Genomic DNA, 15,005 nt, shown 5'->3' with positions numbered 1-15,005 from the left:
TTTCCTTTTGTATCGACATAAAGCTTTCAGTGAAAGCCTTTGTCTCTTTTCAGCCTGTAGTTCCAAATCTCATCCATTCAGGGAGCACTGAGGAAGAGCTGAGTTAGTTCACTCCAGGAGCTTCCCCATTATCTTGAATTCTGCTGTGAAATCCCTGGTTGAGTCTTTCTGTATTAGCCTTTTTTTTTTTCCTGTAAGTATCTCCAACTCACAGCGTACATTCACAGACTGTGTTGCAGAATGCCACATCTTATAGCAGCTTCAGACAAATGAAGTAGGGATAGTGTGTAAATAACAATAACAACAACAACAATAATAATAATAACAACAACAACAAATGTGCACTGCTGACATTTGTGCTACACAATAAAATCAAGCCATGCAATGACAAGGATAACGCCCGTAACTGCCACTCTGCCCTCTAAGGGCACCTTTTTGGGAAATCTGGCAAAGCTCATGATTGATACTAGAGTCCATTTTTCGTAACTTAAAAAGCTGGGTATGGTACATGTTTCTCACATTTGGGATTTTCTTGGTAGATTGAACGAGTGGATATAGAAATTCCCTGAAGCACACTGCCTGGCTAGATTGTAAATTTACACTAGAAAGTAATGTGTCCAGGGACATTAAATATCCCACATTCTAAGATTGCTTCCTAATACTGCCACAAAAGAATGCATCTTGTCGTCATCTTTCGCCTCCTCTCTGGCTTCTCTGGATCCACGCATGGACCCTCTCCCATCCTTATCTCAAGGAGAAATAGCAGCCAGGCATTTGAAAAAGACCAGCTTTCTCAGAAGTGAGTTTAGGCCTCCAAGTGACATGGGCAGTTACGGAAATGCCAGCCTTACCGGGTGCTCCTGGAGCATTTCCTGATGTGAACTAGACTTAAAAGTCAACAGCAGCCTCCTGTCTAATCAATACTGTGAGATGAGGGAAGAGGCCACACAGCAATTGCCATTGGGAGTGAGAATTAGAGGTTTCCTTTCAGGTTAGGCGCAGTCAATATGTTTAGTCAAGTAGAAAATAGGCAGATTAAGTGGTTGTGTTTTCCTGCTGCTAATAGGACCTCACACAAAGGTTACTCATTTTCTGGTGCGAAGGTTGATGGCAACTCGTTTCTGTGTGAGCTGCTGCATCTGATTAGCCCCACTGCATTTCCCAGGGTTTTCCTGACTTCACCTTCACCTTCTGGTCTGCAGCATCTCAGCTCTCAAGCGGCTTCTTTTCTTATGCTCAGTCTCTGTCATCTGTCAGCTGTATTCCACCTTGTCCAGCCACCTGCCCGGTTCATCACTGTCATCCCTTAGCATAGAGAGACAAAACCTGTTGATAAAGGAGGAAGTTATGATTCATTCTGAAACTTCTGAGAACTGAGACACGTCATTACATCTCCGAGACAAACTGTCCTGAAACCATCAGGATGTCCTTATACTCTGATACTCAGGTATGCAGTTGCTGAAGGTAAGAGCAGCCTGAACAGAGATACCTTTTTCTGATATAACGTGGATAGAAGGATTTTAGACTTCAGTGCGCTGTTCTTCACATAAGGCCATCACTGTCATCCGAGAGTTGTGCTTAGCACAAATTTCTGAGCAACTACTTAAACAAAACTGGAAGAGAATAAAAATTGCATAGCAAGTGCACGCCCGACCCGGTGCACGAGCTGGTTGTCATCAGAACCCCGCTCCCTGCCAGAAGAAGGTTGTTTAATTGCTATTTTAAATGTTTATTGGAAAGCTCCTCCTTGCTGCTGTCTTTGATCCATTTGTCCTGTCTGGAAAAAATAACGGATGATTTGCTGTTGTCAAGCATAGTGGATGAATCTAGCTGCCCAGACTCAGTTCTGAATGCACACAGGCTGCTTCTCTTGGAAGTGCCTCTCTTCGAGTTTGCTCGTTCTGAAGTTGATCCAGCCATCTGTGAGCCAAGTGCAGTGGCAGGTTTGCAAGATGCGGAAGCGCTGTGTGCTTGGAGATTTTCTGTCTCTCGTTCCCAAGTCTCTCTTAAAAATTGCTCTCGCTACTGTCTGTCGCACTTTTTTCCCAAGAGCTTGTCTTTGAGAACAAATCACCTTTTCCAAGTCTTCCCACTGAAATTCCGAGTTGAATTTGCATGTTTAATTGCCTTTCATCACTTCTTTTCTAAACTAGGTATTGTAAGCCCCAGTATGTGACTTACCTAGTAAGCAGAGTATCTGGTACCTTTAATGGCAGTTGTCTTGGGAGCAGTCTGAGAAAGAGAAGGAAGGCAAAGGCAAAAAGCAGCTGGTAAATACCCAAGCATGAGAAGGGGGGCAGAGAAAAAAGATGGAGCAGAAACGGGGGGAGGATTTACTGATGCCAATGGAAAGACTCTCTTTTATTATCTGTATCGTGGGAGAAGCTGAGACATATCACATGAGCAAAGACTCAGCTGCAAAACACAAAACAACCTGTTGTAATTCCCAAGGCAGAGGTTGTGTCTCAGTACTGTCTGCTCTGTTTGGCCCATGCCCTTTTCCAGGGACTGAGTTTGTCGTAGCTCTCCATATAGCAGTAAGAGTGGTCTAGCTGGAGAAGAGTGGGAATGTCTCTGAGAACTTCTTCTCAGGAACGTTTTCTAGAAAGCCTTTTGTGGTTGGTAGACTGCTGAAGGATGCGGATGTTAGATCCTCAGTCCAAATCTCAAAAAACCCCCAAACCAACAGTTAGCCTTAGTCTACAGTGCATAGGTTTCTTTAAGCCTTAGAAACATCATTACTGTTCAAGTGTTTCTGGCATTTACAGTTTCCAACATTTTCCTTTGCACTGTTCTTTCATACAACTTCCCAATAGAACAGCATGGCCATAGGACAGAGACGAAACAGTTGCTTGCTTATACACATTATGGTGTTCAAGGCATAGCTTGAGTCATTTGTGTGCCTGAGAGCTGAACCCAGTCCTCCTTCCACTGCCAGCCCAGTTGCCAGAGTAGCGGCTCCAGTTGTTTTCATTCCCAGCTCATGGCAAATACTAAGATGTTGCTTCTCCACATTCGTAGCCCCTTCTGCATTGACATTGTACTGTAAATAAACCAGGCCCAGAGCTGCAAAGAACTGGGCCAGCTGTAGCTGAGACCGTCCCTTGTCTCATCCCACATGTGCAGCTCTCCCATTTCTTTCTTTTGTACTGGAATTGGAGCCAGTCCTCCTAATATAACTGACACTCAGCAATGCCATCCTGAGGTCGTGCTGTGCAGTATCCTTCATGTTCCAATTCTACCTTCCTCTTTTCTCCTACCTCTTTCTGAGAATTTGAATCTCTTTCAGTTGTTAGCCTTTCGTTTCCTTTCACCTAGCAAGTCCCTTTATTAACAGCTCCCTCTTCCAGCAGATATGCCTGTTACCTCTTTAAGCTCTGTGTCCTTTCCCCACCCCTTCTTATGCCCTTTATCTCTTAATTACTGTTAATGATCAGATGTTGCTTTGCTCTTTGCCTTTGGCTAAAGTAGTTGACACCATTTCATGCAAGACCCGATTTCATTCAGATCCATTTTCCAAATCTCTTTGCACGGGGAGGAGCTTTTCCATCACTGATTACACAGCGTGGTGCCGCCCCACACCCCAGAGCTAAATCCACACATTCAGTGACACGGAAAGTAATTGCCTATCAGAAAAGCCAATACATTGCTACCTGCTATAGAAAGTGTGAGGTGTTGTCAGGGTAACAGGCCTATCGCATGTCTGGCCAGGTGCAATCATAGTGCAGCGCATGGAAAAATCTGTTCTTTCTTGTAAGTGGAAGCAGCTCCTTCTGTTTTGGATGTAGCTGCTACGTGGCTTGTTTGTGTGAGATGTCGGTATCCATTCTTGTAAATGAGTGACGTGTTTGAGGAATATCATCCTGGGTATAAATTGTTAAAAAAACGAAAGCTGCCTTAAAATTGTGCTGCCTTATGGCTGTCATTCCAGTGATGGCATTTTCAAGTAGACAGTGACAAAATGTGTCTAAGAAATGATCGTGAGTCTGACTTACGCTTACACACATTCAGTGGGTTTATTTAAAATCCAAATCTAAAAAGTAGCAAGGTGTGGAAAAACAGATATGCTGTCCTTAACAATAGGGATGGACAGAAATAGTTGCGTTGAAACACCAAAAAAATTGCAGTGCCTGTGTTTAATTAAAGGTTAATGAGAAAGTGGGATGGTTGATTCTGTTTGAGGGTGAAGACAGGTGTTTCCAAATTGGTTCTTACTCCCTGTTGGAATGGAAAGAAAATATCAACATTTATAACAAAGTAAAAAATATTTAGTGTAAAAACAACAAAGCATTTCTAGAATGTTGAATAATCTCAGTGGGTTATGTATGATTAAAGTGTAGTTTAAAACATTAATTAGGACCTATAATAGATAAAAACACGGTAACATAAACTTTAAAATTACATCGCTCTAAATGATAGAACCGAAGATATTGTCTCAGGTTCATGGGAATTAAATGAGAAACTGGGGAGGATTTGCTTTGACAGTTTCCCACAGAAAACTTCGTTGAAACCAGTGCACTCCTACAAAATGTTTTTTGCATTTTTACAATATTTTACTTTCTGGAAGAGAAACTGCTGCTTGAAAACTACCTCCTAACACAAATACTCATACCAGAATACCGTAGACAGCACTTTAAAGCTAGGCAGTCTAAAGATGGGCACTGAGATGTGCATTCTATGATCTGAAAGCAGTCCTGTGCAGTTCCTGTCCTTGCCCTCCATAGGAATTGTGGATAAGGAACAGTTTTTACCTTCCATTTTGGCCCAGGCACCCAAAACTACATACCAGGTCGCATATGCACAGATGCATTTTGGCTCTCGCATAGAGAGCGGTGTCCGGGAGCTTCGAGTGTCACTTTGAAGACTGTTAGATGAGCCAGGAGGATACCCAGCAAGGGAATGTGGAAAGATCGCAATCCCAGTCTAGGAGTGAGCTGGTTTCACAGCAGATGGTGCTTGCTTTCCAGCTTGGAGCACCCAGTTGTTACAAGAATGAGGTATTTCGCCTCTGCTGGTGGTGGGCAGCTAGCAGTGGACGTGGCGTGCTCTGGTGCCCTGAGCCTGTGCTCCGTAGCACTGGTGCTGCCAGGCACAGGAGGGGATTGCTTCTGCTGGGTTTCTGGGCAGGTCTCAGCTGCCATTCTGTGTCCTAAGAGCTGTGCTGCTGACTGTGTTTTAGGAGCAGATCCCTACGTGCTTATCAAGTGCGAGAACCAAAGCACGCGCTCCCCTGTGCAACACGATACGACCAGTGCCATCTTTGACACACAGGCGATTTTCTACAGAAAGAACATCGACAGTCCTATCATTGTCCAGGTAAGATGAGCCTCGCAGGGTGGGCTGCTAAAGGCAGGTAGGGGTCACAACAGCATCACTGGCCTTGACGTGTGCTGACTCTTCCTTCACGTGACTGATAGCCAGGACAGGAGTGTGAGGACCTCTGCTCCCCTTACTGGGCTATGCCTGGAGCTCTTCAGCTGTTCTAGTGATTCTCTAGTCTAGGTCTCATCCATAAAACAGCAGCTGATGGCACTTAGGGATCAGAAGGTTCATTCCAAGGCTTTGAAGGAATTTACAGTTACCTTTTGCCTCATTTGGTACCTGGAGAAACAGAGACAAAGAAAAGCCAAGTGTTGTCCAGAGGCAGTGTTTGAAATAAAACCAAAGCTAAGGCTACTATTAACAAAGAGGTTTTTTAATCTTGTATTCCAGCCCTGTGGGAACTAAACCACATTCTACCTCAGCACTAGCTGGAGAAACAGAGCTTTGCATTTAGATGAAGCAGTCCAGGAAGACTTTGGAGAGTGGAGTGGCATTGTAGTTTGATACACACAGTTGTTTAGTATTAGGCAAATACTAAGGACTATGTCATCTTCATCAGGGTAGGGAGATCTTACAGTGAATCTGTGAATCAATTCACTGTTGCACGTAAGTGCCAGAAACAGCTTTATAACACTGTGTTGCAAGAAGGGATATATTTCGGACTTTTCACTGCCTAATGCAGTACTTGTGCACAGCACTCCTGTGCCATGGTACTCCTCTGAACTAAGAGGGGTACTCTACAAATATTATAAATAGAAGGAGGATGATAGCAATGTTATCCCCAAACCACAGACTGCAGTTATGGATTAGAGAGAGCTGATACAAAAGCTGATGGCACATGGTCTGTGTTCCCGCCACGTGCAGGATTGCCTAATCCTTCGTAAAGATTTGATTTACACATGGGACCTCACCCCATTTCTCTCTACAGTATGCACTTTGACTTTTCCAGGGTCACTGAAAGTTTGATACTAATGAACTTCACAGGCCAAACAAAGACTGGTGTCTGAGACTAGCAGCAGAACCCACTATTAACACCATTTCAGTCGCTGCTTGCTATATGCCCAACCCCATCCTGAGCAGTGACAAAGGACATGTCCAAGGACGCCAAAGCTGCTGCTGTGCCTTGCCCTAGCAGTGTGGGCCTGGCTCTAGGAAATGCACTAAAGTCACTGCAGAGGTGAGCACAAGCAGGCAGAGTGGCACAGACAGGCTGGTTGCATGTAGGTTTTTACTGCTGATGAGCTCAAATAGGTAATTTTTATTCCTCTTCTAGGCAGGCTGTGACCTAGAAAGTAAAAAGCTGCATTTAGCTCCTTATTTGCATAGTATATGTAAATGAGCATGCAAATCCAGAATCTCCCACATGCTCTCTAAACAATTAGCTAAATTTAGATGTATGCCCCCTCCTCACTGCTTTTTCAAAGGGTTAATGGGGGTGACCCTCCTCCAGCACAGCCCTTTCAGGTGGAGTGTGAGAGAAGCACTGCTTCAGCTGGGTTTCCTTCTGTTCCCTTGTCTCTAGGTCTGGAACAGCAACATCTTGTGTGACCAGTTCCTCGGACAGGCAGTGCTGGCAGCTTCACCCAGTGACCCCAGAGAACAGCAGACTCTGCAGCTCCAAGGGAGAGGCGGCCGAGAAGCAGCCGAGGTGCCAGGTCACATCACTGTCAGGGTATTTTCCAGCGATGACCTCGTGGAGCTATGAATACCAAAGCCCTGCAGAGCCAGACAGAGCTGTCACCTCGCAGCGGGGGGCTTGTCTGTGCTTTCTGTGTGAATGACTCGGGAGCAAAGGTTGCACATAATCATAATCGCTTTAGAAAGAAAAAGCCCTCTAATCCTCCCCGTTATCATGGATAATGGGGAGAGAGGCTTTTAAAGAGGGAAGAATACATATTTATACACATATATGTTCATGATGCAGCAAATACAGTAGAAGAGGGGCCAAACTAAACATTAGCAGAAAAGCTTGTTAAGACGTGACCATCTTCCCCAGCAGCATCTCTCAGGAGCTCTCAGCACGTAAACTGGAAGCACACGTGACTGTTCTCACAGGTTCTCAGCACATCGTCATCCTCTCTCAGCAGCGGGACTGGATGCAGGCAGGAATGGCTGTGTTGCCGTGGTCACGTCCCAGCAGGTTGGTGGGGTGGCAAGCACAAGGTGGATTCATGTGGCTTAGCCCTTGTCCCCTGCCATGCCCTATTTGGGAGGGGGATTTTTTAAGCTTTGACTGGATTTTTTCCCGCCCCCATACAGGCATATAAAATTTTTGATGAATTTCATTGTTATTGCTACAGATCAGATGTTTCTGTTCCTTGGTGAAAATGTCATTACTCAAGGAGTTCAGTCGTATAGGTCATAGCCTTAAAACCAGGCATGCCAGGGCAACATTAAAATAGAAGGGCGGGTCTTGCAGTGCTGAGTGGAACACCACAGCAAATAAGAGCTTTGCCCACATAAAGGCTCTCAGTTTGACTTTCTTATTCTTCTGTTCTCCACCTCAAGCTGGTGACTCACAAGTTGATACCTCTGGCCAAGAGAAGGGCACCTCACAATTCAGCTGCGGTTTTGCTCAGAGGACAAATTCTGTTATGGGAGCCTCCTTGCTAAGGAGGGTTTAATCCACACGATGCTAAAAGCGGAATAAGGCTCCTTTTGCTTCGTTAGATGTGATGGGTAGCACCAGGCTGAAAGAGGACAAAATTAGCTCATGACAAGGATGGGTTTGTAAAACAAAGGTGCTGTGCCCCAGCTGGCATCAGGTTTCACTCTCAAAATTTCGTGTGGGTTTATTGCTGACAGAGCTGACGTCTTTGATGAAGTTTAACTTGGGTATAAGGGAGGACCAGTATTGTTTCACATTTCCTTCAAAGCAGGGTTCTGGGACGAACTTCCTTTTTGACTTTTGCACGTAGCCCGACGGCGGGGTTTCCTCACAGCAGCCATTTCTGTGTTGGCAAGCTGAGCAGTGATTCTGGCAGTGTAAGAGGCTCACCATGTTAGACCTCTAGGAAACGGATTTTACATGGTTGCAAGTTCTGCTCTTGAAAGTGAAGCTAAAGGGTGACTATTGTGCCTTGTGTACAGCCAGAAAATTTGTATTTCTGCGTACCTTATAACCACTTCAGCCATTTTGTGCAATTTTTATAATTTATAAAATGGCCCTCAGTAGAGCTAATGTTTTCACAAAAGGTTTTGAAGCCTCCTCAGGGCTCCAAAGGGATCATTGCTGAGGTAGAAAAATGCTTTCTCTGACATGTTGGAGTTGGAATGTAAGGCTATGAATGATATTATACTGCCATCAGCTTAGTTGCATGTACCAAGTACCTAAATCCAGCTTTCTTTTTAAATAGCTTGAGCTCAAGCCATTTTGCATGCAGAGCATTTGTCAGATGTGAACTACACGCAGTTGACAGCCCCACAGGCAAGTGTAATTCTCTGTAAACTCATAGCTCCAGAGTTGCTTACTCTCAGGTATGTTTGTAAACTGCAATCTTTTAAAAAAAAGCATGAACTCTCTCATACAGACCAGAGCTCAGGCAAAGCACGCAGGGAACTGCAGCTCAGTCTGGGCTGTCCTATCCCTGCACTAAGACCGCTTTTCCTCGCTTTTCCTCACGCGCTATTTTATGCCGTGGTAGCTGCGTCTCAGCAGCATGGCACGAGGGGGGACTGCAGCCCCTTGGCACACCTTCACCGTGTGGGTGGGGAGCACTGTGGTGGCGTTCCAGCATGGTTAAAGCCCTGCACTTCAGTTTGTAGGGCAGCAAGGCGTGCAGGAGAGCACACTGAGGCAGAGCAGCACAGGTCATGCTGTAAAACCAACCCCCTTTTCAGACAGACTTTCTCCAGGGGCGGTTCCGGATGAGATGGGTGCAGTAAGGAGGGGTTGGCTTGGCCAGCTGATTGATTTAGGTCAGTGTTTAGCCTGAAGAAGGTTCCGCTCAGACAGCACCCAGCACAGCCAGGCTGCTCTCCCTTCTGCAAACTGAGGCAGCCAGCAGGAGACCAGAGTCTTATGCCTCCCCGCCCCAGGATTTGCCTGACCTGAGAGCTTGTCTGAGCTCGTTGGGGGCACAAAGCCATCTCGCCTCCCAGCTGGAGGTGGGGGGTGTCCCTTGGCTGTTCCCTTTGAGCCGTGCAGCGCTGGCCTCCAGCTCCCAGCACCGCCATCCCATTTCAGCGTCTGTGTAAGGGTGGTCCCAGCATCAGTGGGGCAAAGGGAGCTCGACCAGCAGTCCTTTGTCGTGTACAGCCTGACAAAGAGGGAAGTCAGGGTGAAGGGTATAAAGGTGATGATTTTTAGGCCTTGATAGTTATATCAGCTCAAGACATTCCCACCGTTTGTCCCCTTGGTATGAGGACAGGGGGGCCTTGAACACCAGTGCTGGCCAGGCTGGAAATGGAGCTCTGATGCCCTCTCTGCGTCGCCCTGAGGGTATCGCAGTGCAGTGCTGGTAGCTGTGGGAGGTGCAGGCATGCTGAGACCAAGCAGACTGTCTGTACCTCAGCATTTATTGATTTTTGGAAGTAGTTGGAGCAGGCAGGATTTGCCCATCAGCAGGAGCTGATCCAGCCTGGGAACACGACTGGCTGTGCTCATTTACAGAGGCTTCAGGCTTCTCCTCCCACCCAGGCACGTGGGAGATGGAAGTGATCCCAGGTGAAGCCAAGGGAAGAGCAGCTTGAGAGGGGCTTGCTCCGCTGCCTGCTCCCTGCAGGAGCGCCCCAGCCGGGCCCGGGACGGTGCCCCCTGCTCTGTGGGTTCTTCCTCCCGTTGTACACCTTGTCGTGCTGAAAGCAAAGCCAGCTCCCTGGGATTTTGGCTTACAGGGGAGGTAGGTGTGATATGTTTCAGGTAAGAGGATTGCCTTTTCACACAGACACAGGAATTTAAGATCAAATGATAGCAGAGCTGGGCAGTGTTTTTTAAGAATTAATGTTAACTTGTGGGAAAATGACAGGGTTTTTTGGGGGGGGATTCCATTTATGTACGCACTTGGGCCACCTTCAGCAGAAAGTTTTGCCCCCACAAAAATTAAACCAGAGGGAAATAGTTTGAAAATGTTTCATTTCAACCTTTCTTTACTTTTCAATATGAAGTGACCTAAATAAAAGGTTAACAAAAAAATAAATGTGTCAAGAAATTTCTGAAAAGATCAGTTGGTTTCAGATAAAAGAAATCGTTCTGGGATGACCCCAAATTATGTTTTTCAGCTTGTTTGAGGAAAAAAAAAAAAAGCATCTCAGCTGTTCACTGAACAGTTCTGCCCCCAGCCTGCCTTTTATTTCACAGCTGCTCCCGGATTCCCCCGATGCGGTCCCAGCTCCTCGTGGTCTCCCTCGTACTGTAGCCTTCTTCACTGTCCCTCACTCTGAGGCAAACAAAGCCCCAGGTCTGGGGACTTGTCCTGCCCGTGGCTGCACAGCAGAGGTGTCTCGGGGGTCCTGTTAGGCTTTTTATGTTGTAATTCAGTGCTGTCGGGGCTGGAAGAGCTCCACTCCACCCATGTTTTTGCTGTTTGTCTCAATAAATCCTCACGGGTTCGAATTCTCACGCTAGGACGGCTGCAGGTTGGGTATGGCCTGGCTCCCGCAGCATCACCTACCGGTCGGGGTGCAGAGGGTGGTCCCCGGTGTCAACGGTGAGCTGCCAGGGCTGTGGCTTCCAGCCAGCGGTTGCGGGTGTTGCCAGCAGCCGCAGCACGTGCCGCGCCGCCGCTCGCTCCCGCGCCCGCGGCGGCTCCCGCGTGACACCTGCGAGGGGGCGGTCCGCGGCCGAGCTGCGGCTTCACGTGGCGCGAGCGGCAGCGACGGCCGGGGCCGGCGCCGCGCGAGGCCGCCGCCGCTAGGGGGCGCCCCCGCCCCGCTGCCGTCCCGCCGGCGGCCCTGTGGGGGGCGCGGCCGCCATTTTGCCCGTGAGGCGGGGGGAGCCGTTAGCGGGGAGCCCCGCCGGAACGGGGTGAGGGTCTTCCCCCCCCCCCATGGATTTTACATAGGTATGTGTATAAATACACGCCCACAGAGATGGGCCCGGGTGCGCTCTGACCCTCCTGCCACGAGGCTACAGGTATAAAAATATATATATAGTGTAGCTACAGCGTGTTATAGACCAGCCTGGCTATATAAAATAGTATATAATAGAGGCGGCTAGAGAGGGGGCATTTAAGGACCTGCATATATACGTTAATGTGTGTAGCTAGAGCATATATTACAGTTATAAAGAATCCATCTCTTCTATATCTCTGTATACACATACATATAAAACATGCATGGAGCGCAAGAGAGAGACGAGTTACATAGGTTGCACACATTATCTTTCCTATATAAAAAGACTATAACCTACATGTACACACAGAGAGCTATATCTACATATATAGAGTCTATTTAAAAACATATGGATGGTGATTGTTTTATAAGGGTTGCTGTAGAGATACATAGAATGCAGAGTTATGTATTTGAGTTGCTTTCAGTGTATTACATATACAGATATTAAAATAGTTCATATACTTATCTAAACCTATCTAGGTATAAAAATGGAGCTTTACATAGTTACAGAAGAGTGTCTCTCCTCCCCCTCCCCGTCCCCTTGTATATATAAAATATTTTTATTTTTAATATATATTTTAATATAGTTTATATGCTTTTAATATATATGGCTAGAGAGAATTATATGAGGGCTCTGTGTGTGCACCTGCGCATGCACACACATTATACTATACATGATATAATATGTAATGTGTGTAACGTTTGTAGAGGAGCATCTTGTATATCTAAAAATATGTACTACATAATATATAGATGGGTGAGAAGGGAGCATTATATAAGGGGCCAGGGCTTGCGTGAGGTGTTTTTCTTTTGGGGGGGAGGGAAATGCATGTACATGTGTGCACATACAAGTATGTACTTATGTAAAAATAGATAACCTATATTATCAGTTGGGTTTTTAATTTTTTTTTATATATATGTAGCCAGGGAGAAAGTGTGTCTTAGCTGGTTATGCAGCTTTCTCTCTCTGGCATATGCGGTCATACACATACTAGTAGGTGTGTGGCTAGTGAGAGCTACAGTGTGCCATGGTTGTAGCCAGTGCGCTTGCTTGCTCCCTCTGTTCCACACCCGCCCCTACGCCAATATGTACCCACATATAGCGCTGGAGACCTTTCTATAGCTATAGGACACCTGCACACTAGCCACCAGCTTATGTTAAGTGTGCGTGCACGTGTGTGTGTTTGCACATGCGCGCACGCACCCCACAGCTATTTCCAGGACAGCGTACAGCTACATCTATAGCTCTATAACACACGTGCTATCTAAAAATATAATAATTATATAGTATACTGCATGTCTATATTTGCATATAACCCCCCATATAATGCTCCCTGGTTAGCACTCTTTATATAGTATATACACATTTTATAACTGTATTTATATATGTATACCATGTTTGTAGTGTGTCGTATAGTTCTATAAATGCCTCCATGCATACATATATAAAATACATAAAAATGTATGTCAATGGAGAGAGAATTATATAGTTATACAATGGTCTGTGTATATACAGATATCGTGTATATATATATATATTTAAAAAATGTAGAACTATTATACACAGAGTACATAACTGTAACAGTGTCCCCCACCCCAATATCAGATAATTAATATGTAGGTGCATATATTAATAGAGCTACACCCCCACACCCCCCATGGATTTTACATAGGTATGTGTATAAATACACACCCTCAGTGATGGGGCCGGGTGCGCTCTGACCCTCCTGCTATGCGGCTACAGGTATAAGTACATATAGTGTAGCTGCAGTGTGTTATAGACCAGTTTCTGTCTATATATAGGGGTACACATGCATATAGAAATACATGCCTATACTATAAATACTTATAGTGGTATATACTGTATCATGCATATAGACAGCAAGAGAATGTGTTATATACATCTAAGGGTATTATTATGTGTATACATATAAAAATGTGTATATAAATAGATCACTAGGGACAGAGTATAAGGGTCTCATATGTGCGTGTATATTTATAAAATTATGTATATGTGCTATACTACAGATGATGATAGCTAGAGTGTAAGACTGGTCTGTTCAGTTATATAAAGATTTCACTGTATCTGTATATCATTTAGAGCTGTTAAGGGCTAGAGTGAGTTATATAGTCACCTAAGACAGACTCTCCCCCCCTCCCCCAAATAGACACAGACATATATTTGTGTATATATGTAAGGGACTGGTGTGTTAGTTACATAAGGGTCTCTGTGAGACCCTTTTATAACCCTATATATGTGGTCTTGCACTGTCTACTTTTATTAGTATTATAGAAGCCTTAGCTCTATCTTATACACATGCACAGTATACATACCATCATATAATGACATCACTGTCTTGCCATTCATAAGAAATAAATGTGGTGTTTTGGGGTTTTAGTTTTTGTTGTTTCCTTTTTTTCTCTTTTAAATATATGGGTGCAAGTATACATAATTTTATGCAGTTATAAAATACATTGTATACTGTAGTATAGATAGCTAATGTGTTGGTTGCTCGCTGTACGTGCACATATATAGAGAGCGCTAGTGTTACGTAGTTAGATCAGGGTCTCATCCACTTGTGTATATATACACATACATACACAAATTGCTAGTTACATAATGGGAAGTACACTACATATATACGTGGCTAGCACACATAAAGCTAGCTGGGGCAACAGCGGGGTATACAGTTACACGAGGAGACGTCTCCTGCACGCACACGTGTATGAGCACACGTGGCTATTTAATTGTCTCTTTTCTGCGGCCAAGGTGCAGCCCTTTGCCAGCGTGTGGCCCGTACTGCGCTGGCAGGGACAGGCGAGCCCCCGCACTGAGCGGCCGCAGCTCGCCTGCCGTTGCCACCCTGCTCCTTCCCCACATCACCCCGGCCGCGCAGGAGGAAGGCGTGGGAGCCAAGGGCTTCGGGAGCACAGCTGCAAAGGGTGAGCGCTGGGCTGGAGGAAGCATTTGAGGGGGACCGGGATGTAGGACAGCCTCAGCAGCGCTCAGGACTGGTGGTAGCGAGTAGCTGGACTCACACCAGGACACCAAACTGTGTGCGAATGAGAGACGGGACCTGGCATGGAGGTACGATGGAGCAGGGGCCATATGGTCACCTACACTCTTGCACAAAGGAGCGAGCCCCTCAGCGATGGAGCATCTACTCACTAAGCCCGTGGCTATGCAGCCAGTGCAGCAGGTAATGACGGACTCGGCCTGTACAGCGGCGTCGAGGTTGCCTACATGCCTCTAACTCCAGCATCACTTCACTTCTGAGCAGGTGGCCAAGTGGATTTATCACTGCTTTGTACAAGCGCTGAAGTGACTGGTGTTCAATAAGCAGTTTTAAAGATTTCCGGGCAGGAAGCGTGGCAAATCACCATCTGTGTAACTCCCTGGATTCAGCACGAGGGGGTGTTGTTTTTTTTATAAATATGGAACAATGGAGACACGACACACTGGAAAATCACAGCACTCCGTGGATTTGTGCAGGCTGGGGAGCAGCAGAAAGGCCGTCTGTCTGCTTCTGCGGGCACAACATACAAGCAGCTCCAGTGGCAGAGGCTAAATGCAGGGTCGGGGCAGCTCAGTCCTGCTTCATGCCATCATACGCCCGTGGCATTGGACAACA

The 15,005-nt window shown here is 46.0% G+C and overlaps 1 protein-coding gene across 1 annotated transcript in view; it reads left to right on the top strand.

The window, feature by feature from the left end:
• Positions 1-14,828, top strand: part of CAPN6 (calpain 6) — a 72,337-nt gene extending 57,509 nt beyond the window's left edge. Inside the window, exons 13-15 of the mRNA XM_064463367.1 lie at positions 5,180-5,316; positions 6,845-11,395; positions 14,144-14,828. Coding sequence (XP_064319437.1) covers positions 5,180-5,316; positions 6,845-7,027 — 320 coding nt within the window. The 3' untranslated portion in view covers positions 7,028-11,395; positions 14,144-14,828. The remainder of the gene's footprint in view (positions 1-5,179; positions 5,317-6,844; positions 11,396-14,143) is intronic.
• The last annotated feature ends 177 nt before the right edge of the window (positions 14,829-15,005 follow it).

Source organism: Phalacrocorax carbo, chromosome 11, assembly GCF_963921805.1.
Source record: "Phalacrocorax carbo chromosome 11, bPhaCar2.1, whole genome shotgun sequence".
Classification (NCBI taxonomy): domain Eukaryota; kingdom Metazoa; phylum Chordata; class Aves; order Suliformes; family Phalacrocoracidae; genus Phalacrocorax; species Phalacrocorax carbo.
The sequence above is the reverse complement of the archived record's forward strand: the minus strand, read 5'-3'. Positions and strand labels throughout refer to the sequence as shown.